At 44.1% G+C, this 24050-nt stretch overlaps 2 protein-coding genes across 2 annotated transcripts in view; both read right to left on the bottom strand.

The window, feature by feature from the left end:
- Positions 1 to 3372: 3372 nt before the first annotated feature.
- Positions 3373 to 10097, bottom strand: LOC310791034 (NLR family CARD domain-containing protein 3-like; the record flags this gene model as incomplete). Its single annotated transcript, XM_083652748.1, has 3 exons — positions 9996 to 10097; positions 7858 to 9646; positions 3373 to 3556 (listed from the first exon to the last, which is right to left on the bottom strand). The coding sequence occupies exons 1-3, from the start codon at positions 10030 to 10032 to the stop codon at positions 3373 to 3375; spliced, it is 2010 nt and encodes a 669-aa protein (XP_083508874.1). The 5' UTR covers positions 10033 to 10097.
- LOC310791564 (uncharacterized protein) overlaps positions 10059 to 24050 on the bottom strand; it is a gene marked incomplete at its 3' end in the record, with an annotated part of 14896 nt that continues 904 nt past the window's right edge. Inside the window, exons 2-9 of the mRNA XM_083653232.1 lie at positions 22284 to 22394; positions 21795 to 21917; positions 18906 to 19025; positions 18435 to 18557; positions 13203 to 13322; positions 10398 to 10476; positions 10104 to 10224; positions 10059 to 10072 (exon numbers count right to left, since the gene is read on the bottom strand). Coding sequence (XP_083509358.1) covers positions 10059 to 10072; positions 10104 to 10224; positions 10398 to 10476; positions 13203 to 13322; positions 18435 to 18557; positions 18906 to 19025; positions 21795 to 21917; positions 22284 to 22394 — 811 coding nt within the window. The remainder of the gene's footprint in view (positions 10073 to 10103; positions 10225 to 10397; positions 10477 to 13202; positions 13323 to 18434; positions 18558 to 18905; positions 19026 to 21794; positions 21918 to 22283; positions 22395 to 24050) is intronic.

Here is a 24050-nt window from a genome sequence, read left to right as displayed (position 1 = left end):
GTCCATAGTACCGTCTGCTGGATGGGCAGTGTCAACTCCGTCTTGAGTACTTTGGCTACTTGTGCTCCTGTCAAGGCGGCACACAGCTCTAGATGTGGGCTAGACTGTTGTTTATTTGAAACAACTCTAGACCGCGCCGTGAGGAAGGCTATCTCCACCTTCCCGCCGGGACCCTCAGTCCTGAGATACGCCACCGAACCATATGCCAGCTCAGATGCGTCGCAGAACATGTGGAACTCCCATCTGCGGATGGGGGAGTCCATATCAGGCTAGGGTAGCATCGCGGTAGGGAGATATCCTGCCGTTACGGTAGCTCGTCCTCCCACTCCTTCCAGGCCTGCAGCAGTGTCTCGGGTAGGACTGGGTCATCCCAGTCCCGCTTGTTGTATGAGCAAGGTGGGATGGATCTTCTCGAACTGATGGAGGGGCAGATTCCTCAGGTGACGGAATTTCTGCTGCAGGGCGGTGATGGGGTAAGTTTGCTCGCCTAGACCAAGGTTCGGCTCCGCAAAGGCTCTCCTGATGCGACACGTCCGCTCTGGGCAACTTGCCGGCGATATGGTGAAGGAAATGGCCGCCCCGTGAAGCATCTGGAGCTCCTGCCTCACCGTCCACAAGGGCATGTCCTCTGGCTGGCCTGTAAGGCCCAGCTGCTATGCCGCTGAGTGTAGGAGCAAGGTCCACTCTGATCCGTCGTATGTGTCCAGCCTCTGGTGCTCATGTTTGATCACCACTTTGCAGACCTTAAGGAGGACACGGCGGTTTCCCCATGGCGGTTTCCCAATGCAGCACACTCCCCCTTCCTGTTCCCTCTGGGGGAACAGGGTGGGTTGATCCGTCCGGGGGAGCGGGGTGGCCTCTTCCTTCTGGGGGAATGGGCTTGGCACCCGTTCTTGGCTTCCTCCGCTCTGACTTCTTGGCATCCCTAAAGGCCTTGGCTGGAGTTGTCTCCATGAGCTCGTGCAGGGCCAGGAGGTGAATGCCGGGAATAGGCAATCGGGATGGCTGTCGTGATCGGCTATCCCGTGGGAATTGTTGACGCCGGCCGACTGACCGTGGTCCCAACATTCCCCATGCCTACCTGGATGTTGTGTACCCCAGTGGCGTGCTCGGCAGAGTCGTGCCAGGTGCACTCTACTGCCTGCTCAGGGTCGGCGAGCTCTGTCACCGGACGTGTCCTGGGTGTGGGTGTTGGTGGCATTGGCAATGGAACAGGGGGTTCCGTAGTTTGGGTCGTTGGCTCTGGAGCTGCCGTGCTGACCTGACCCTGGTCGTGGGAGGTGCGGGGCGTGGGTAAAACGGTGAGCTGGGGTGCGAGCACCGGCCCTGTGGGTGGCGCCCTCTGGGGTGCTGACCCTGAAGCTGGTACGCATGCCTGCCTCTGGTCTTGGGAGGCGGGAGGCCCGGGTGGAACTGCCGGGTCCCCGGCGAGCAGACGGGCACGAAACCGGGCCGCTTCGTGCTCCTGCTCAGCTTGCCGCAGGCGTCGGCTCATATCCAGGCGGTGGGTGATCTGCTCTCTAGCTTGGAGGGCCTCCGCCTGGAGCTGCTGGGCTGTTCTATCCAGGCGACGGATGACCTGCTCTCTAGTTTGAAGGGCCTTTGCCTGGAGCTGCTGAGCTGCTTCTTGGGCCCGCTGAGCCTCTGCTTGGGCCTGTTCTTGGGCCTGCTGAGCCTCTGCTTGGGCCTGCTGAGCCTCTGCTTGGGCCTGTTCTTGGGCCCGCTGAGCCTCTGCTTGGGCCTCTGTCGTATGGCAGCGAAGGCTCTCGTTCTTTAACAGCCAGAGCGCCACCTTCTCTTCGTAGGCTGCCGGTCGGGCTGAATGGAGAGAGTGGGCGGAGGCAGTTGAGCGTACGGTTGAACGTGAACTGGTGCTGCGGTGTCGCGATGCGTCATGGTGACTCCGGTGGCTCGCGCTATGATGATGATGACTCCTGTGACTGTGACTCCTCAGCCAGGACTCTGCTCGGGAAAGGGACCGGACTTCCTGGTACCGGGCTGACCCATTCCCATTCGGGGTCTGCTGGTTACAGGTGAGAGCCTGGGCAGACGATGTGCCGTCATGGACCACGGTCTGCTTGCTGGCGCTGCAGGATACACTACGCTGTCCGGACTTGACTGGTGGCCAGCCTGATGGGACCTTCCAGTACTTAGGGATTTAATTTCTTCCTGGAGGGCCCTTAGGTATTCTTTTTCCTGCAGGGCCTGCGCCATCACGGCTTCGATCCTGAGGATCTCTCTACCAAGACTCTCTGTAGCTTGCTCTGCCTCAATCAGGTGTTCATCTGCCCTCCTCTTCTGTTCGAACTCAGCCCTTGTGTGGGCTACCTGAGCAGGGAGTTGATTTTTCTGCTGACGGAGGGTGGGCTCCCCCTCCCCTGGTCTGGGCATCCGGGAGTGTTGGGGGTCTGGCCCCTGACTCGTGTATCCAGATGTCTCAGACTGCTGGGGGAGGGACATCTCAGAGCATCGTAAGTCCTTGGATCCGGCTCGCAGGACCAGTTTGTAAGGAAGTTTATTGAGTTTAGCTGGATCCTAGGTAAGAGATCGCGATGAGTGATCGGTCAGAACCACAGAGATGTCTTTCAGGCTTTATTGGAATATCAGGCAGAAGTATCAGGCAGATAGCAACATACAGCAGAGATAGATAGCTTACAGATATAGTAGAACATTGCTTTTATACCTCCCACATTCGAGGTATGACATAATTGGTGACAAGGTCATGTGCGGTATGACATCATTGATGACCTCACAAGGTCACGTCTGACATCACACAGGCTAGAGACAGCCTAGACCGTCTGACATCACCGATGACCTCACAGGGTGAACTCTGACATCATCGTTGGGCGTTACCCCATGAACAGGCCTGATGGTGGGGCCTTTTGGAGCCTTTTCTACAGATTGAGTTTTTGCTGGTCTTCCATAAGTTTATTCAATTGTGTTTATTAATTGTGTTTAGTTATGCCCAATATCCACCAGATGCGGTACGGCTCTGTGCGGCTCCGGTAAAACCGCCTGAACAGACTCTCGCCGCTGTTAATAGATGGGCTATACATGAGGTACGGAAGAAATACGCACCTGTTCTATTTTTGCAGGATCCGCATTTATCTGACAAGATTACATGGGTGTGGGTCTGTTCCAGCAGCCGTACCGGAGTCGCACAGAGCTGGTGGACATTTGCCTTTAGATCTAGCTAGACACATTCCCTGTAAAGTTCTTAGACATGTTTGTGATTTAGTGCTATATAAATAAATAAAACTTGAACTTGCAGATCTCTCTCTTTCAACTTTCCAATAAGAGTTCTCCACTCACTTCCCTGATATATTGTGCTTATAAGCCAGATTTAATTAAACTGTCATCTACTGAACAGTATCATACTGACCTGAGAGTATCCAGTCTACAGTGTGGACTCCCCAGTCCAGCAGAGAGCAGTTTCACTCCTGAATCCTGCAAGTCGTTGTTACTCAGGTCCAGCTCTCTCAGACTAGAGGACTGGGAGCTGAGAACTGAGGCTAGAGCTTCGCAGCTTCTCTCTGCCAGCTGACATAAACTCAGCCTGAAGGAGAATTAGTGAAAAAGTAAGAAACAAAATCATGCAGGGTTTATAACACAACACTGATTTCATTTGACCACAAATAAACCAGCACGTGATGATGTAGTTAAAATACATTGTTACACAAAACCATAAGACTCTGATCTGACCTGAGAGTCTCCAGTCTACAGTGCGGACTCTCCAGTCCAGCACAGAGCAGCATCAATCCTGAATCCTTTAGGCCATTGTTACTCAGGTCCAGCTCTCTCAGATTAGAGGACTGGGAGCTGAGGACTGAGGCTAGAGCTTCACAGCTTCTTTCTGACAGCTCACAGCCACTCAGCCTGAAGGAGAATTAGTGAAAAAGAAACAAAATCAATAACATTGAAAGTATTTCTCTCCTGTATAAAATAGTGTCATCTATCTCTTATTAGGGCTGTCAAAGTTAACGCGATGATGTGTTAACACACATTCCTTTGAACACCACTATTCTTTTTGACCCGCGATTAACGCAGTCATGTTCTGTGATGTTTGACCCTTGGCCCGCCCATTAGTTTGGGAAATCAGGAAGCGATGCAGTAACATTGTTGATGGCAAACAGAAACAAACCTCCGTGAGCAGAAATTGATAAAGAATAAGGTATTTTGAATGGCATGCTCAGCTTCAAAGCCCTGCCAGATGGTTCTCTCAACAAGCCCAAAGTTGTTGAGATTTTACTGTCATTTTCATTTACTGTTGATGTGAATTGAGTTACCACCAGAGTACGTCTAGTCTCAAATACCACTGGCTGGCCAAGCACACAGCTGATGCAGAGAGCCCTCTTCCCCCTCGGTTAAAGACCAGCTGAAATGGGTCTCAGAGAGGGTCTGTGGGACATATCCAAACTGAAAACAGACATTGCTCTTGCTGAAACAGTGTAGAGTGGGAGTTGATGTTGATGGGGTAAGAGCCCTGGTAAATAATGATATTCCTGGAATGCGAGTTTAAAGAACCAGTTAAATGTCCTTAGCATTCTATATTAAATGAAGACATTACCATTTTATTTTGTGCGTTACATACTTTTTGGCCAAATATATGATCATTTATGGGCTAGAAAACTGCCCATTTAGGCACTAGGCAGCCATCTTGCCCGTTCAGAATGTTCTCCTCACAATGAATATTGATTAACAGCTTTCATGTCGTGATATGATTATTTGAAATGGGGTACTAATTTGATAAATGATGTCAGCAAACTGTAGATGAAAGTTATGAATGAACTCTTGATAAATGAACTCTTGAGGTGACATTTTTTGAAAAGCCCACATGAATATTGTGTGCCTTAATAATGTTATGAAATGTGACACACAGCAGGAAAGGAAGAAACTTCCCCACTCCACACTGGGCTTTGTTTTGGTTTTACTTGAGACTTTACTGGGACAGACAATGCATGTTGAGTTTGTCCTTCTAACCTTGTTTGTGTGGGATACTAACCCCGCCCATGTGAAGTGGAGAGCTCCTGCCCAGCTGCTAGTCATTAGGACTGATTAGCCTGAATTGGTAATCAAGTGATTTGATTGGTGTGCTGCTTGATGGTGTCTCCTATAAAAGCAGGCAGCTCAGACTGGCTGCCAGAGAACCTTGTCATCCTCACTTGGAGAGAGCTGTGGACTGGTGCTGTGGAGCTGCTGGCTCCCATGAGCAAAGGAAAGTGGATCATTTTTAATACTTGTGGCCTGGACTGTTTTAACCCTGACCTTTTAATGAAAAGAGGGACCTGTTTTATGAAGAAGATTGTTTTGAGTGTACATTGGACTAACCATTCTGCTGCAAGTGGATTAATTATTTTGAGGACTCAGCCTGGTGGGAGGAAGAGCCATTTATGTCCAGAAGAAGAGCAGACCTTCCCCTATCTACCAGCCAAGGCCTATTGAGGTGGGTGGAAACTGAACTCACTGGATGCAAACTGCATTGTTGGCCTGCGCCCTGTTACTAATCTGCCTCTCTGTGTGTAGAGCCAACCGGACCCAGTCGGCTGTGGGCCTGGAACGCGGCCTGGACTCAACCTACTTCGCACAATTTCAGAAATAAACTGTTAAACCTTCTCTGGACTTGCTATGGTGGTTTCTAACTGGTCACTCTTAGAACCCTTTTATGCTGTTTTGCAGCTCATATCTTAACAATAAGACAGAGGTAAAAACACTAATGTCCATTATGTTATGCATTTATTTGTTGTTGTTTAGCAGCAGCATGTTAACTCTTTAATGTGTTTTCTTGTAGACACTGACGGCCACTGCTGTTTTGTTTTCTTTAGTTTATACTGTATGTACAGTTTTGGTTTATTTTGTGCTGTTCACTTCCAGCACTTCATGGCTTATGATTAATCTTTTCCCCAAGAAGATAGTTAGGTAAAACTGTTGTAGCTAGCTCTGGTGCTAACACTGGTTCTCTTTGTCTGTATGAGGGCTGTGGGACTGGGGCGTGGCCGTTCAGTTGGTGGGGGGTTCAGTGATAGAGTCTCACCAGTCACCTGTGCTTCATACTCCTCCTGTGCGTCTGTGGTAACTTTGCACTTTATTATTTGGATTGCATGCCCTTATTGATCTTCCCTCACCTTGTGGTGTGTGTGTGGACGCAGGGGGCTTGGTGAGTACTCTACCCCAGCCTATTTGCCCTCCACCGTCCTCATTATTCAGCACTTTTATATTGTAAATCATATTGCAGAGTATATTTGCATATGTATGTCTTTATAGCTCTTAATTGAATAGAATAATAAAATTGTTGTTCTACCATCTGTAAGAGCCAATAAATGTTGTAATCTTGGGGGAATCCTTGTCTCAGTCTATCATTTATGGTCACGTGTCAAAAAGGATATATGCTTTTACCTGGTTTAAGTATTAAAACGGGCAGTCTACCCTAAATTGTTTTTTTAACGTGAATTCAGGCCTTGCCATGCCCTGGCCACACATTCTTGCAATTTCAGGGAAAGGGGTTATTGTATCAGTGGCTGACGCAAATTTCTCAAAGTAATCTACTGTTAATATAACACCACAGACCTGGAACTATGGTCGGGAATTATGTATTAAAATCATGACAAACAAATTCTCATTTTTAAATCAAGGTGTGTTTTTTCTGCATTGTAGGCTAGCTGAAAATCAACGTGGCATTCTGAAGAGAGAGGAGAGGGCAACGTATCCGTTTGATTGACAGCTGGATAGGCTGTGTGTGTGATAGATAGAACATGAGTATGGTATATTGTTTGTTTCACCTATTATTTATTCTATTCCATTCTAAACTATTGTATTCTATTCTATTCTCCCCTCCTGGTTGAAGGAATTCCAGGAGACAAATTCATTAGTTTGTTGCTTTGGTTGGGTCGAAGAGTGGATTAGCATGTGTCCTCTGCTCACCGGGCAAGATACTGGTGCGCTCAAGGCAACGGGGCCTTTTTTAGCGCTAAGAGCTTGCTAAGAGCTGCTCACCTCAGCCTGAGGTGTGGCATTCGACTGCCTTGCTCAGGGAGGAGAGGCCTGCACAGCCTGCCCAACCAGCGACGCCTGAGCCACCTAAGAAAAGATCAGCTCTCATGGTCTTCATCTGGTGAAGAGGACTGTATTGAGAACTGTGGAGCGCTACAGGGCGGAGCCCACTATTGGCATGGAGGACTATCCCCAGCAGTGGTGGTGGTGCAAACATGAAGTACTTGGCAAAACCTGCTACATCCCTACCATGTGAGAGGTTGTTTTCACTGTCTGGACATGTTCTTCAGAAGTTCTTCAGAAGAAGTGAGCTGCCCTGTTGTCCCAAAATGTAAACAGGCTTGTCTGTTTGAGCAACTGGCTCAGTGCAAAGAAAGTAAAGGGGACAGCTCATGTACTGTATGCTGTACAGCCAAATAGGTAGAAGCATAGCCTGTTTTATCCAAAGAAATTAAAGTATAGGCTATAGCCTAACTGCACTATGTAGTTTGAGTCTTAGTTCTGTACTACACTCCCCACTGTTTCATGTACACTTTATTTTTTAGTTTAAATTGATTTGTTGTTTCTTTTGATCCCACATAGTAGAAGGGGATGTTTTTGAGAGCCTTTATTTTCCCCATGTGAGGTTGGACACAACGACATTGTGTGAGATTATTTGTTTTAAGTGTGAAGGTTCCAGGGAATGATCTTTGAGTAATGGAGATTTTAGCTGACCAATTAACTTGTTGTACAATGTGTCTGTTGTTGTCATGTATGGGTTCCATCGTTTTCTGTGTGTAATGGTTGCGTAAAAACAGAGGATGTTGAGTTAACTCGATTAAATATTTTAATCGTTTGACAGCCCTAACTTCTATTAATTTATCTACTTACACAGATTTATTGGATACTTTGACCACTGGAAGCAGCATCAGAAAAGCCTTCTCTGAAGCAGAGTATTTCTTCAGGTCAAACACGTTCAGCTCTTCTTCTGATGACAGTAAGATGAAGACCAGAGCTGACCACTGAGCAGGGGAGAGTTCATCTGGGTTGAGACTTCCTGATCTCAGGTACTGTTGGATCTCCTCCACTAGAGAACGGTCATTCAGCTCATTCAGACAGTGGAACAGATTGATGCTTCTCTCTGGAGATAGATTCTCTTTGATCTTCTTTTGGATGTACTGGACTGTTTTCCGATTGGTCTGTGAGCTACTTCCTCTCTGTGTCATCAGGCCTCGTAGGAGAGGCTGATTCGTCTGCAGTGAAAGACCCAGGAGGAATCGGAGGAATAAGTCCAGGTGTCCATTTGGACTCTGTAAGGCGTTGTCCACAGCAGTGTGGTAGATGTGTTTTACTTCAGATGTCATGTGTAATACCATGGACGGAGGGGAGGTTAACTGTTCTTCACTCAGTAAATTAACACCATTGTTGATGAATGTCAGAAAGACATAAAGAGCCGCCAGAAACTCCTGGATGCTCAGATGGACAAAGCAGAAGACCTGGTCCTGGTACAGCCCACGCTCCTCTTTAAAGATCTGTGTGAACACTCCTGAGTACACTGAGGCTGCTGTGATATCAATGCCACACTCTGTCAGGTCGGCTTCATAGAAGATCAGGTTGCCTTTCTTCAACTGCTCAAAAGCCAGTTTTCCCAGAGAGAGAATCATCTTCCTGTTCTTTCGATTCCACGCTGGATCTGACTCGGTTCTCCCATGATACTTGACATTCCTCTGTATGGACTGAACTATGAGGAAGTGGATGTACATCTCAGTCAGGGTCTTCGGCAGCTCTCCTCTCTCATCTGTCCTCAACACATGGTCAAGAACTGTAGCAGTGATCCAGCAGAAGACTGGGATGTGGCACATGATGTGGAGGCTCCGTGAAGTCTTGATGTGAAAGATGATTCTGGTGGCCTGCTGCTCATCTGTGAATCTCTTCCTGAAGTACTCTTCCTTCTGCGGGTCAGTGAAGCCTCTCACCTCTGTCACCATGTCAATGCACTCAGGAGGGATCTGATTGGCTGCTGCAGGTCGTGTGGTCATCCAGAGGCGAGCAAAAGGAAGAAGTTTCCCCTTGATGAGGTTTGTCAGCAGCACGTCCACTGAGGTCGACTCTGTGACATCAGTCACAATCTTGTTCTTCTTGAAGTTTAGAGGAAGTCGACACTCATCCAGACCGTCCAAGATTAACACAATCTGGAACTTGTCAAACCTGCAGATTCCTGCTTCTTTGGTCTCAGGAAAGAAGCGATGAATAAGTTCCACCAAGCTGAACTTTTTATCTTTCAGCAGATTCAGCTCTCGGAAAGTGAATGGAAATATGAACTGTATATCCTGGTTGGATTTGTCTTCAGCACAGTCCAGAGTGAACTTCTGTGTTAAGACTGTTTTCCCAATGCCAGCCACTCCCTTTGTCATCAATGTTCTGATTGGTTTATCTCTAAAGATATCGTCACATTTGATTGGTGTTTCTGGTCTCACTGGTTTCCTGGATGCGGTTTCAATCTGTATGATCTCATGTTCATCATTGACCTCTCCACTCCCTCCCTCTGTGAGGTAATGCTCTGTGTAGATCTGATTCAGAACTGTTGGGTTTCCTGCTTTAGCAATCCCTTCAAACAAACACTGAAACCTCTCCTTCAGGTTAGATTTGTGTTTACGTTGGCAAATGGCAGCAAGAGTTTCTGAATGAAATAACAAAATAATCGATTAGTGAATGAGTGAATGAATGAATGAGTGAATGTTACAGTAAATGTGATAATTTGTTAATGTTTATAAAACTGCAGCTCCTTGCATCTATTCAGCTCAGTTGACACATAGATCCTGATCGTGTTTGTCGCTCAATGTGAAAGGTAAGTGTTGTGTCGTTGTTTTCTCTTTTTTCATGTTTCTATTATCATGTGCAGCACGACACCACATCATTTGACCAGATTGTTCATGTGTGATTTTGCTCATTGACCTTCCAATCTTGTTTTAGACATGTCTGTATTTACAGCTGCAGACAGAAAGTCAGAAATGTTCAAAGATTCTTACTGCTCTGCAGACAGTCAGCCAGCTCCTCCTGCTTCATTCTCCTCAGGAAGAGCAGTGTGATGTCTAGAAAAGTCTCTCTGGTGTTCCTCCTCTGCTCTTCCTCCTCACCGTCCACCACCTCCTCATCCTCCCTCTGACTCTCTAAGCATTCTTGGGAATCTGCACTCAGAGCCCTCTGGAACGTCTTCAGCTCGTTCCTCACAAAGGTGACAATGTTCTCCTCAAGCAGCTGCAACAGAATAACATAAATATCAAAGTTTCATAATACACGTGGAAAACAATATAAAAACCATCATGCATAGATTGAAAGCCTGTTGCTCAAGACTCTAGTGTGGAGACTGAATGTTTGTTTTGCATTTCACTCATTGGTGAAGTAAAAGGTGATGCTCTTGATTTACACACCATGAATATAGAGTCTAGGCCTGTTTGATGCTCCTGGGCAGACTGACCACTGAGAACCTCTGACATCTCCTGCTGAACTCTGTGAGAAGAAACAAAACAAAACAAAAAATCAGATATTAGGTCAAGGGTCACAATATGTTATATTATCTCTCTCTCTCTCTCTCTCTCTCTCTCTCTCTCTCACATGCTCTCTCTCACACACACACACACACACACACACACACACACACACACACACACACACTTTAATTACATTATTTTAATTAAAGGCATGTCAATCTTAATGTCTGATAGAAGGGCTGACCGCTGGTTACTGAGCTAACGTTAGCTGATGCTACATGCTAACGTTAGTTAGTTACTCGCAAGCTAATCAAACTGCTGCTTTCCAATGAAACACAACTGAATGTGAGCGGTAGGCTAATGTTACTTGTTTGTAATACGGGTATAGCTGTTTGGCAGAGGGAGAAGAGGAGAGCAATGAACTGGTAGCGTAGTTGAGGACGACGATGACGATGATGATAATGATCTGTTTTGTTGCCGTATTTGTTTTGTTTGTTCCAATCCGTACTCTACAATATTATATATATAAAGAACAGGCATGTTCAAAACTGCCTGTACCTACCTCCTTTTGTAACACTTTAAGTACTATCATACAACAAATAAAACAAATAACGGCAGTCCCAAATAGACGCTGGTCCCATATAGATGCCGGGTCTGGAAATACATTTTGGTAAATAAATGCCCGGGCTACTATTTGAAGTTTTACGGTAGATGTAAATGAAATATTCATTTGTTTCTGGATAATCCACACAAAAATAATTGTTTTTAGAGCAGTGAGTAGTTATTTTTCTCTTTCCAGTGACTTTCTTTGATATCTTTACTACTAAGGTACCACATATGAACTAGAGTTGAATAGATTCACTTCAATTTACATGTCCGGTACCATTTAAATACATATGAACTACATTTGAATAGAAATTGCTTCATTTTACAGATCCGGTACCATGTAACTACATATGAACACAAACATTTTACTGTATAACTATCGGTGCGATTACTACTGTGTAATTACTTTAGTGTTCATGTCTAATTACAAATAGTTCATATTATGTTGTTAGGGACCTGTAAAATAAAGGGTTACCCATCGCCAAAGTTTTGCCTAACTTTGAAGTGTTATTGAACCCCCTCCCTGACAAGCTAGCTGCTAGCATGACATGTAGAGGTCTTCACGGGTCTACTCGGACCCTAGGACCCGGGACCCGACCCGAGACCCGTACGGGGCCGGGTCCATATTTCTTATGGTCAATTAAGGTCCCCACAGGTCCGGGTCTATTTATCCTTATGTGTAATAAGAGTGGATCCGAGAAGACCCGTGATCAGCGCTGATCACGAGAGAAACGCATCAAAACAGCGCACGTGAGGCTTGTTGTCACAAACTGCAAGTAAATCCATAGAGAAAATAAGTAGCAAAGAGCGTTCCCATCTGCAACGAAAATTACATTACTTCCTCGTTTACATGAGGCGCATGTGAGCGCATGGGTACACATGCGTCTCAGGCAAACAAGGAAGTGATTTTCGTTGCAGAGAGGTAACCCTCTTTCTGGTTGTCCTCGCTATGGATTTACTTTGAAAATGACAGTTTCCCGTACTTTGGATTATCATTTGATGATCGCATGGTGAGTACACAAGTCACAACATGTATGTGATTGTTTCTAGCACTGTTGTGTGTGTTTTTGGGTGAATGAATGGCGGTAGCATAGAGACTGCCACTGTGACTGTACTATCTAACTAGCGTTAACAGTAGCAGCCCCCATGTATCACTGTGAAACGCACTTTCTAATGCACGCACAGTGAAGATGTTGGCGGCGTGTCCCTTCGCATTTAACGTTAGCCATGTGGCTTTTCAGTCAGCAAGAAGAATAACAGAAAACGTGGATTTATTTTTTTATTACACATTTCTTGGCAGGGATGAATGGATAATATGCATTACGTCACGGTCAGGCAGTGTCCGGGGCAGCAGCTCGACAGCGTCAACCAGGGGAGAATATGCTATAACGTTAGTTAATAAAGATGCCCAAAGTTTCATTTGATATACCTTACAACTTGTAGCAGTTAACAAGCAACTTTGACGTCGGCACCACTAGTCTCTGCCTCGGTATTTCTCGGATCTGCACGGGTCTCAGATTTCTAATAATAGACGGGTCCACACGGGTCCGACATTTATCGGTTCTGAACGGGGCCGGGTCTCAGATTTCTAATAATAGACGGGTCCACTCCGGGTCCGGGCACAAATGTCCCGGGTCCATTAGGGTCCGGGTCCGTGATTTTGGACCCGTGAAGACCTCTAATGACATGGTTGGCACCAATGGATGCCTTAAGTCTTCTGGTTTCATATGATACCAGAAACTTCACTCTAGCTTCAAAACTCAGCCTGCTACAGCCTCTGAAAGACAGTAACAGGAGAAGTTACCAATAGACCCATTTCACGGGGCCCATTTTGTGCCGAAAAGGCAGGGTAAACACAGGTGCAAGCAAAACACTAATGAGAGTTTCCAACTTCCAATGATTGGAATGTGGAAACCCTCATTAGTGTGTTGCTTGCACCTGTGTTTATTCTGCCTTTTCGGCACAAAATGGCCCCCGTGAAATGGGTCTATCGGGAGCACAGCGGGAGAAAGGGTTAAAAATCGTAAGTGTTACAGGTACGTGTCGTGGCCCCCGTCATTCCTCTGCCCCCTCCCCATCTGCCCCACCCCCTCGCCCAGTTTGGAAACCACTGGCTTCCAGTATAAGCAGTCCTCTTACTTTGTGTCTGGAGGTCCAGGTTCATTACTGAGGTCTGGAGGAAGATTTTTAGACCAGTCACTCTTCATAGACAGACAGCTGGGTACTGGAGACTCTGCTCTCTGCCTGTGGTGCTGACCTCTGCAAACACAAATAATGTTTGATACATAATAATCATTAGTTCTAGTAAAAACACACAACAATGCATTAGTTCTACACAAGTATGGAGGAGCATCTTTAGACCAGTCAGTCTTCAGACAGACAGCTGGGTATTGGAGACTCATTCAATCATCCATCAGGTAGGCCTACAGCAGTGGTTTGCAGGCTTGAGGCTTGCAGGTGTGTGTTACAAAATGCAAATGCATTTTACAATCCTCGTGTGTTAGAATTCTGAAAACGTGAGCCTTAAAGCCTGAATTTGGAAAAACTCACTCGGGAGTGATAGCATGTATGTGTCGCGCCACCCATCATTCCTCTACCCCCCCTAACCATAGCCCTCACCATAGGGGCATGCCCCCCTCCCCCCAGTCCCCCCTTCCACTATAAGCAGTCCTCTCACTTTGTGTCTGAAGGTCCAGGTTCATTACTGAGGTCTGGAGGAAGATTTTTAGACCAGTCACTCTTCATAGACAGACAGCTGGGTACTGGAGACTCTGCTATCCGCCTGTGGTGCTGACCTCTGCAAACACAAATAATGGTTGATACATATCATCCTAGTTCTAGTAAAGACACACAACAATGCATTAGCTCTACACACACACACACACACACACACACACACACACACACACACACACACACACACACACACACACACACACTCACTCACTCACACACACACACACACACACACACACACACACACACACCGATTCTTATTAGTAGTTAGATGTGAATCATATTCCATCAGGTAGGCTTCCATGCAGTATACACAGTCCTCTTACTTTGTGTCTGAAGGTCCAGGTTCATTACTGAAGTGTAGAGGAAGATCTTTAGACCAGTCACTCTTCATAGACAGACAGCTGGGTACTGGAGACTCTGCTCTCTGCCTGTGGTACTGACCTCTGGAAACACGAATGTTTGATACACACACACACACACACACACACACACACACACACACACACACACACACACACACACACACACACACACACACACACACACACACACACACACACACATTCTTGGAATTAGTAGATAGATGTGGATGAAATAATCGTTTGTTTCTGGCTAACATCATCCAAATAAACATTCATTTTGGTTGTTTTGTAGATCAGTGACGTGAGCAGTTGTTTTTCTCTATCTTTGATATCTTTACTACTAGCTTGATTTCATAAATACAATCTCATTGATTCATATTCCATCTGAGGCCTATACTACGAAGCTATCTTAACAGATCCGCGATCTGTCACTTTGATCTGGTTTGACTGAACAGGATCAAAGCTATCTAGTTTAACGATACTACGACGCTGGTTTTCTACTCGATAACTGAAGCTGGATTCATCTGGGATCTGCCTGTGCACGCGCACGTTTTTCGCTCGTGCACAGGCGCGCGTCCACGTTGGCAGGGGCGGAGCGACCCTATCAGCCCAGAGGGGGCGAAGCTCTTAGGGGGGCCCCATCAATTATTTTTTTTTGAAGGCCAGGCCAGGCCGCGAATAAAAATGTGCCTTTTTTGCATGTTTGAATCGGTTTTAGCCATATTTAGTGGAATATCTCATTTTAAACACACCAATGTTATTGTCTATTGATTGAATTCCTCTCAGACTCACACCACTGACTTTATTAAAGGAACACTCCACCCATTTTCAACCAGCTTTGTATCATTAGAACATCAGTAGTATATCAGAAAACTGTAAACGGTTTTGAAGTCTGTCATTTAATTTGACAGTTATTGAGTGTTAAAGTGTGGACCAGTGACATCACTGGTCCACACTAACTCAAATTAATAACTCATTAACTCAAATCAACTCTCAATAACTGTCAAACTATTCATCATTCATCTAGTTTGACAGTTATTGAGAATTGATTTGACACTTTAACACTCAATAACTTTCAAATTAAATGACAGACTTCAAAACAGTTTACAGTTTTCTGATATACTACTGATGTTCTAATGATACAAAGCTGGTTGAAAATGGGCAGAGTGTTCCTTTAAATAAAGTCATTTTAAGTCACAACTGTAAAATAGCTGATAGCCCCTATATCCGAAAACACAATTTGTCACTCATTGAGCCAAGTAATATTATGTCCAAGAAAGACTACAGTGAAGCCACTTTACAGACAAGCCAGCCGGGCCCGGTGGCCTGGCCTGCAAAAAAAATAAAAATAAAAATAAAAAAATTTGATGGGCCCCCCTGACGAGTGGGCCCGTGGCGGCCGCACCCTCTGCCCCGGCGTGCGCTCCGCTACTGTGCGTTGGTTATAGTCTGCTGAAGGACTGTCTAAAGCTGCTGCTTGTATTCACATCAGTCATTTGATTTACTTTGATCAGCGATTTCTGTCTCCTACAGCAGCTTTTTGCGAGTGTAAATGTAAATGTGTAATCTCAGTCTATAAATTTCCACAATCTGTAAGCCTATTTAGACCATAGATTTAGAAACGCATGCTCAATGAATAATGATCTCTATCACTCATTATGTGTGTGGTTGCACTGATCGAATAATTCATATATAAAATAATGATAGCCTAATATAAAAGAGAAAACTGATGAACTGAATTGAGACGATGTGGGCATAGTTTTCATTGATAAAAACTAGCCTATTTTTGCTCATATATTGGCATACAGCCTACAGGACACAGTTCCAGCTGAAACATGCAAGAGTAGCCTGCATATTTAGTATTGGGGCTATCCCATATTTATCCCATATCTATATTATATGTATAGGCTTTTCTGGCATGTAGGAGAATATCACCCTCACTCCATTTGAGGCTCCGTTTATGATATGTGCTGCGGTGATTAATAGTGATCATATTTCTCCACGCATCGTTCAGCTGTTAAGACATAAAGTGGTAAGTAGGCTTAATTTAATTATGTAGCCTACAGAGCCACAAATGTTTTTCTTGTTCTATTCTCAGTTGACTGCAATCTATTTTTCATATGGCGATCTTATATGAATGGTGAGTGACTCCAGAGAGCCGATTATATGGGTCTGTCATGGATTTTGATCTTATCCTCTGAAGCTAACCTGAGGCCTGTACTACAAAGCAAGATTTAGGTTGATCCTGATAAGTTTGGGTTTAAACCTGGTTTAGCCGTACTACAAAACAAGTTAACTTCTTACCGACATATATTTCCCTAGCAACTTATGCTTCACACTTAACCTGGTCCGCAGCAGGTTAAGTTGCAAGGATAAGATTAGACCTTAAATACACCGCCCACGAACCAATCGAATCAACAGTTTGGAAAAATGGCCAACCCCTTTCTGGACGAGTTTCCCATCGAGGAAGGAGCACGAATTGTAATGTTGAATTAATCAAGGAATAAAGCCTTGCACTTGTTGCAGGCTACATTTTAATTAAGCCCTACTTACCACTTTGGAATATGTTTTTATATATTCATTTTTGTGCTCTCAAGTAGCCTAGATACGTTGTTTGACCCCGCTGATCGATTGCAGTTGAATAGTGAGTGGAGAAATATCACTAAACCGGCATAAAAAGGTTACATAAACGTCTCCAAAGCGCACGGTGCCATGTGCGCAACAGAGCTGAGACTGACGTTGGGTTGGAATTGAAATGGTCATAGCCTACTACATCTAAGGAATTTAATATGGGATCACCTGCACACAGGCGATCCCATATTAAGATGATTCATATCTAGGCTACTCCTGCATTTTGCAGCTGCAACTGTGTTGCTTTTGGCCTGTATGATGTGATTGAACTTCATATTTCCAGCATCATTATATGAAATATGGAGATATGCGACTCTGCTGACAATAGCCTATATATGTGACCACAAAATAGGCTAGTTTTTATCAATGAAAACTATGCCCGCATCGTCTCAATTCAGTTCAGCAGTTTTCCCTTTTATATTAGGATATCATTATTTTATATATGAATTATTCGATCAGTGCAACCACACACATAATGAGTGATAGAGATCATTATTCATTGAGCATGCGTTTCTAAATCTATGGTCTAAATAGGCTTACACATTGTGGAAATTTATAGACTGAGATTACACATTTACATTTACACTCGCAAAAAGCTGCTGTAGGAGACAGAAATCGCTGATCAAAGTAAATCAAATGACTGATGTGAATACAAGCGGCAGCTTTAAACAGTCTTTCAGCAGACTATATCCAATGCAGATTTTCATTCTGACATAGGCTACATTAAATATCCGCTAAAAACTCTAATCATTGAATGAGGAAATGGGTGTGCCTGCCGTGTCAACTCAGCTGTTCATAATGTGATTGGCTAGCGCACCTCTTTCGCGTGGACGCGCGCCTGTGCACGAGCGAAAAATGTGCGCGTGCACAGGCAGATCCCAGATAAATCCAGCTTCAGTTATCGAGTAGAAAACCAGCGTCGTAGTATCGTTAAACTAGATAGCTTTGATCCTGTTCAGTCAAACCAGATCAAAGTGACAGATCGTGGATCTGTTAAGATAGCTTCCTAGTATAGGGCTCTGGTCGGGACCAGGTTAGCTTTGCAGCGTGAGTTGCCATGGTGATTGAACTAGGTTAGAAGTTAACTTGCTTTGTAGTACGGCTAAACCAGGTTTAAACCCAAACTTATCAGGATCAACCTAAATCTTGCTTTGTAGTACAGGCCTCAGGTAGGCTTCCAGTATACACAGTCCTCTCACTTTGTGTCTGAAGGTCCAAGTTCATCACTAAGGTCTGGAGGTAGATGACCTTTGGAGCGATCACTCTTCATAGACAGACAGCTGGGTACTGGAGACTCTGCTCTCTGCCTGTGGTACTGACCTCTGGAAACACAAATGTTTGATCATCATTAGTTCTAGTCACACACAAACAATGCATTAGTTCTACACACACACACACACACACACACACACACACACCGATTCTTGGAATTAGTAGATACAGATGTGGATGAAATAATCGTTTGTTTCTGGCTAACATCATCCAAATAAACATTCATTTTGGTCTTTTTGTAGATCAGTGACGTGAGCAGTTATTTTTCTCTTTCTTTGATATCTTTACTACTAGCTTGATTTCACAAATACAAGCTCATTGATTCATATTCCATCAGGTAGGCTTCCACTATACACAGTCCTCTTACTTTGTGTCTGAAGGTCCAAGTTCATCACTAAGGTCTGGAGGTAGATGACCTTTGGAGCGGTCACTCTTCATAGACAGACAGCTGGGTAATGGAGACTCTGCTCTCTGCCTGTGGTACTGACCTCTGGAAACACAAATGTTTGATCATCATTAGTTCTAGTCACACACAAACAATGCATTAGTTCTACACACACACACACACACACACACACACACACACACACACACACACACACACACACACACACACACACAGATTCTTGGAATTAGTAGATACAGATGTGGATGAAATAATCGTTTGTTTCTGGCTAACATCATCCAAATAAACATCCATTTTGGTTGTTTTGTAGATCAGTGACGTGAGCAGTTATTTTTCTCTTCCTTTGATATCTTTACTAGCTTGATTTCATAATTACAATCTCATTGAATCATATTCCATCAGGTAGGCTTCCACTATACACAATCCTCTTACTTTGTGTCTGAAGGTCCAGGTTCATTACTGAAGTGTAGAGGAAGATCTTTAGACCAGTCACTCTTCATAGACAGACAGCTGGGTACTGGAGACTCTGCTCTCTGCCTGTGGTACTGACCTCTGGAAACACAAATGTTTGAAACATATCATCATTAGTTCTAGTAAAGACACACAAACAATGCATTAGTTCTACCAGTGGCGTGCCTAACCAAGTTGGTGCCCTAGGCAAGATTTTTGCTGGTGCCCCCCTCCCCCCAAAGAAAATATAATAAAAATGATATCGCAGCTAATTCCACCACTGCAGTGCAGGCTCAGAATCGGCCTTCCCCTGTGGCACTGGAAGTACGTTTAGGTACTTTTAGGTTCTGTACTTTTTTGTTAAGTATGTTTATTCATTTTTTAGCCATCAGAGGGGCAAATAGCCAGCGAAGAATGCAATAACAAATAACATGCCCTCCGTCCCCAGCCACCCACAACACAACACACACAATCTCCACAAAAACAACAGCAAAACACAAAACCAAACACACAAACAAAAACAAACGCACAGAGCACCCACAGCAGGCAGAAAGAATATTTAATTATAAATTAACATTAGGATTATACTGTTGTGAGGTCATTATTCAGTATCATCTCCTTTTCTCACTTACTTTCATGTAAGCACCTGCTCTCCCTTTAGTCGTTTTACACTACAACAGACAGCAACACAGGGGGTGGGGTGGTATGGATTAGGGACCACGGTGAAAGTGCTGCAGCCCAGGCAGCCAGAAAGCCAGAATTAGAAAAATGATTTCACTATTATTTAAAGACTTAAGACATTGTTGTGCTTATTTTTTGTCTACTATTGTAAAATAATAGTAGGCCTATTATCATGAAAAAGTATTTGTAAAAAAAAAAAAAAAAAAAAAAAAAAAAAAATTACTCTGTCTGGCGCCCCTAACGGCTCAAGCGCCCCTAGCATTTGCCTAGTTCGCCTAATGGACGGCACGCCACTGAGTTCTACACAAGTATGGAGGAGCATCTTTAGACCAGTCAGTCTTCAAACAGACAGCTGGGTATTGGAGACTCATTCAATCATGTTCCATCAGATAGGCCTACAGCAGTGGTTTGCAGGCTTGCAGGTGTGTGTTGCAAAATGCAAATGCATTTTACAATCCTCGTGTTAGAATTCTGAAAACGTGAGCCGTAAAGCCTGAATTTGGAAAAACTCACTCGGGAGTGTTAGCATGTGTCGCGCCCCCCATCATTCCTCTACCCCCCCTAACCATATCCCTCACCATAGGGGCATGCCCACCTCCCCCAAGTCCCCCCGCCCCTTCCAGTATAAGCAGCCCTCTTACTTTGTGTCTGAAGGTCCAGGTTCATTACTGAAGTGTAGAGGAAGATCTTTAGACCAGTCACTCTTCATAGACAGACAGCTGGGTACTGGAGACTCTGCCCTCTTCCTGTGGTACTGACCTCTGGAAACACAAATAATGTTTGATACATAATAATAATAATAATAATAATAATAATAATAATAATAATAATAATAATAATAATAATAATAATAATAATAATAATAAATTCGATTTTGAAAGCGCCTTTCTCTGACTCAAGGACACTGTACAATAAGAACAAAACACATTAAAAGAGACATAATAAGCAGTATAGGGAGAAAAAGGAGTAAGAAAGAGGCTAAAAGGTAGAGCTATCAGGAGCCCATTCAGGGGTGGACAATTATTTTTCATGGGGGGCCACATGAGAAACCCAGATTGTTGCCGGGGGCCGAACAAATATTGTCATGCTGTAACCCATGGATGGGTAACTTTGATGATAGAGAGGGCCACAAAAAATGTCCTCGCTACCAGGTTTTGCTGAGGGCCGAAACGGCGCCAGCGCGAAAAATTTGGTGCATTTGAAGCCAGGTTTAGAGGAATAACACATTTTAAATTAACAGTTGTGATGTCATTATTCAGTCTTAACCACCAATATTTGATCCTTTTCTCACTCACTCCTATGTCACCACCTGCTCTCAGGGCTTGAAATTAACCAATTTGGCTGCAATATGGCTGCTAGATTTTAAAGTTACCAGCCAATTCGAATTTCCACTAGCTGAAATGTTTTTCTTGAAATAAATCAGAATATGAGTGGGTTAATTTAAGCATAAGTATCAGTAAGTGTCCCGGGATGATTAAAGCCTGTGTTGAGGGTCACACAAACAAAAATGCAGTCTTGAAGCTAAATAAATCCAAAACCAATGAGTTATTTAAGTTATTTAAATTTCTACTTCAATGTAGCCTTTTAGTCATAAAGATTATTCAAAGATATTCCATATTCCAGACTGAAATGCTATAACAGAAGTGGAGTATTGGCCAGAATATGACATGAACATTTGGACACTTATTCAGCGGGTATCTTGCATGTTGCGTTCAGGTGCACTGTGTGTGTAAAAAAAAAAAAAAAAAAAAAAATCTTTGCAATTCCATCGCGGGCCACACAGGTGGCGCCCGTGGGCCATATTTTGCCCATGTGTGCCATAGATGCTACATATCATCCTAGTTCTAGTAAAGACACACAACAATGCATTAGCTCTACACACACACACACACACACACACACACACACACACACACACACACACACACACACACACACACACACACACACACACACACACACACACACACACACAGATTCTTGGAATTAGTAGATAGATGTGAATGAAATAATCGTTTGTTTCTGGCTAACATCATCCAAATAAACATCCATTTTGGTTGTTTTGTAGATCAGTGACGTGAGCAGTTGTTTTTCTCTTTCTTTGATATCTTTACTAGCTTGATTTCATAAATACAATCTCATTTAATCATATTCCATCAGGTAGGCTTCCACCATACACAGTCCTCTTACTTTGTGTCTGAAGGTCCAGGTTCATCTCTAAGGTCTGGAGGTAGATGACCTTTGGAGCGGTCACTTTTCATAGACAGACAGCTGGGTACTGGAGACTCTGCTCTCTGCCTGTGGTGCTGACCTCTGGAAACACAAATGTTTGATACATATCATCATTAGTTCTAGTAAAGACAGACAACAATGCATTAGTTCTACACACACACACACACACACACACACACACACACACACACACACACACACACACGCACCCGCACCCGCACACGCACCCCCCACCCCCAAGATGCAGGTCTTGACAGCAGATAGACAGGTCCTGACTTGGAGATGAAATAGTCACACTCTTAGCTCCACAACTACCTCCACAGTGACCTTATAGAAACTTAAGACCCAAATTGCCTGTATGTGAAGAGCAATAGCCTCATGCTGAAAAGGAGCAAGTATTAATTAAAACATGAACACAGAGTTATTGTGATAGTGAGAACAACCTACTCCTTTCCAGAAGAAGGGTGGTGTGGAACATCAGTAGAGCCATGCTCTGAGCGCTCACTCCTCCTGGACTTATAGCTGGGCTGAGGAGAGCCTGGACTCTCCTGCTGGACCCTGGTACACAGAGAGGAGGCAAGTCAGACAGACACAGCAAGTGGACAACCAGAGACAATGACAGTGATGACAATAATAACAACAACAACAACAACAACAACAACAAAAATACAAATACAAATAAATAAACAATAATAACAATAACTAAACAATAACAATCATCATAATCATAATAATCATAATCATAATCATAATAATAATAAAACCCTGGTACACTGAGACAAGGCAAGTCAGACAGACACAGCAGGGCTGGGTATCGTTTGGATTTGAAAGATTCTGATTCTGCTTATAGATTCCGGTTCTCGATGATTTGCGATTTTGATTCTTTGAGGGACAGGCTCAAAACAGGTCACATCCTTATTTCAAAAAAATAAGGATGCCGATCCTCTTTCTTTGATATCTTTACTACTAGCTTGATTTCATAAATACAATCTCATTGAATCATATTCCATCAGGTAGGCTTCCACCATACACAGTCCTCTTCTACTGCCACCCCCACCGTCCCCCCATCCAGACTCAAAACCTTTGGTGACCGTGCTTTCTCCCGTGCCGCACCCCGACTTTGGAACTCCCTCCCCCAGACCGTCCGAGACTCTCCCTCACTCCCCACTTTCAAAACCCGACTTAAAACCTATCTGTTCTCCCAAGCTTACAACCTCCCCTACCCCTGACCACCTCCTCCAAACCATCACCCTCTGCCCCCCCACCTGCCCCTCCCTCCTGTTCTCTTCCTCTCCTCTGCTTCTCCATACAACCTTGCCCTGAACCGCCACTGTTATCTGTACCTGTCCCCTGTATCTGTTGCCTGTTGCCTGTATCTGTTGCCTGTGTCTGCTGCCTGTTGCTTGTTTCTTGTTTACTGTTAAGCGTCTTTGAGTCTTGAAAAGCGCTATATAAAATAAATGCATTATTAAAAAACGTTACTTTTAAAAACCTTGACACAAGCCATATTCAATCATTCATATTCTCAATTAACATGTTTTTGGTTGCTGTTATTATAAGATTCAATAATAATCTGCTCCTTCTTTTTTCATTCACTGTGAAGAGACATGAAGGAAGTAAGTCTATGGAACAACAGGCAGCATCACAGTAAGTCTTACAGTCCAGAAAGAGCACTAGTGTAGGTTTAGAAGACATTCAACTCCCATACAGCCACAGCAGCAGCCGGGCAGACTCAGGTTTTACTGGCACATTACAACCGATGGAACCGATATAAGCAGAACTGAAATGCAACTTTCCCCCCTCTTCTCTTTTTTTTACTTTATGGGTACCTGTTGCTCTGCATTTTGGATTTGGTTCTAATTTGGAACAGAGTTTTGCTTCCCAATCCTAAACCACAGCAGCAAGTGGATAACCAGACACAATGACAGTGATGACAACAACAACAACACAACAACAACAACAACAACAACAACAACAACAACAACAACAACAAATGGCTGCCCCATTTCCACTCAATGTTTTTTCTTCTGTTCTCTATTTTTTTTTTTTTTTTGATGATCTAAGAATTAAAATTCTGCTACTAGTACTCATAAGTCTAGGAATTCACTCTGGATAAGATAGAGCCGTTTCAAGTTTCAAGCTGGATTTATGTCTTAAACAGCTTAAAGAAAATAATAAGTAGAGGAGTTTACATTTTCTGATGTGCTTTGTTCA

Source organism: Poromitra crassiceps, assembly GCF_964638095.1.
Source record: "Poromitra crassiceps genome assembly, chromosome: 16".
NCBI classification, from domain to species: Eukaryota; Metazoa; Chordata; class Actinopteri; order Beryciformes; family Melamphaidae; genus Poromitra; species Poromitra crassiceps.
The sequence above is the reverse complement of the archived record's forward strand: the minus strand, read 5'-3'. Positions and strand labels throughout refer to the sequence as shown.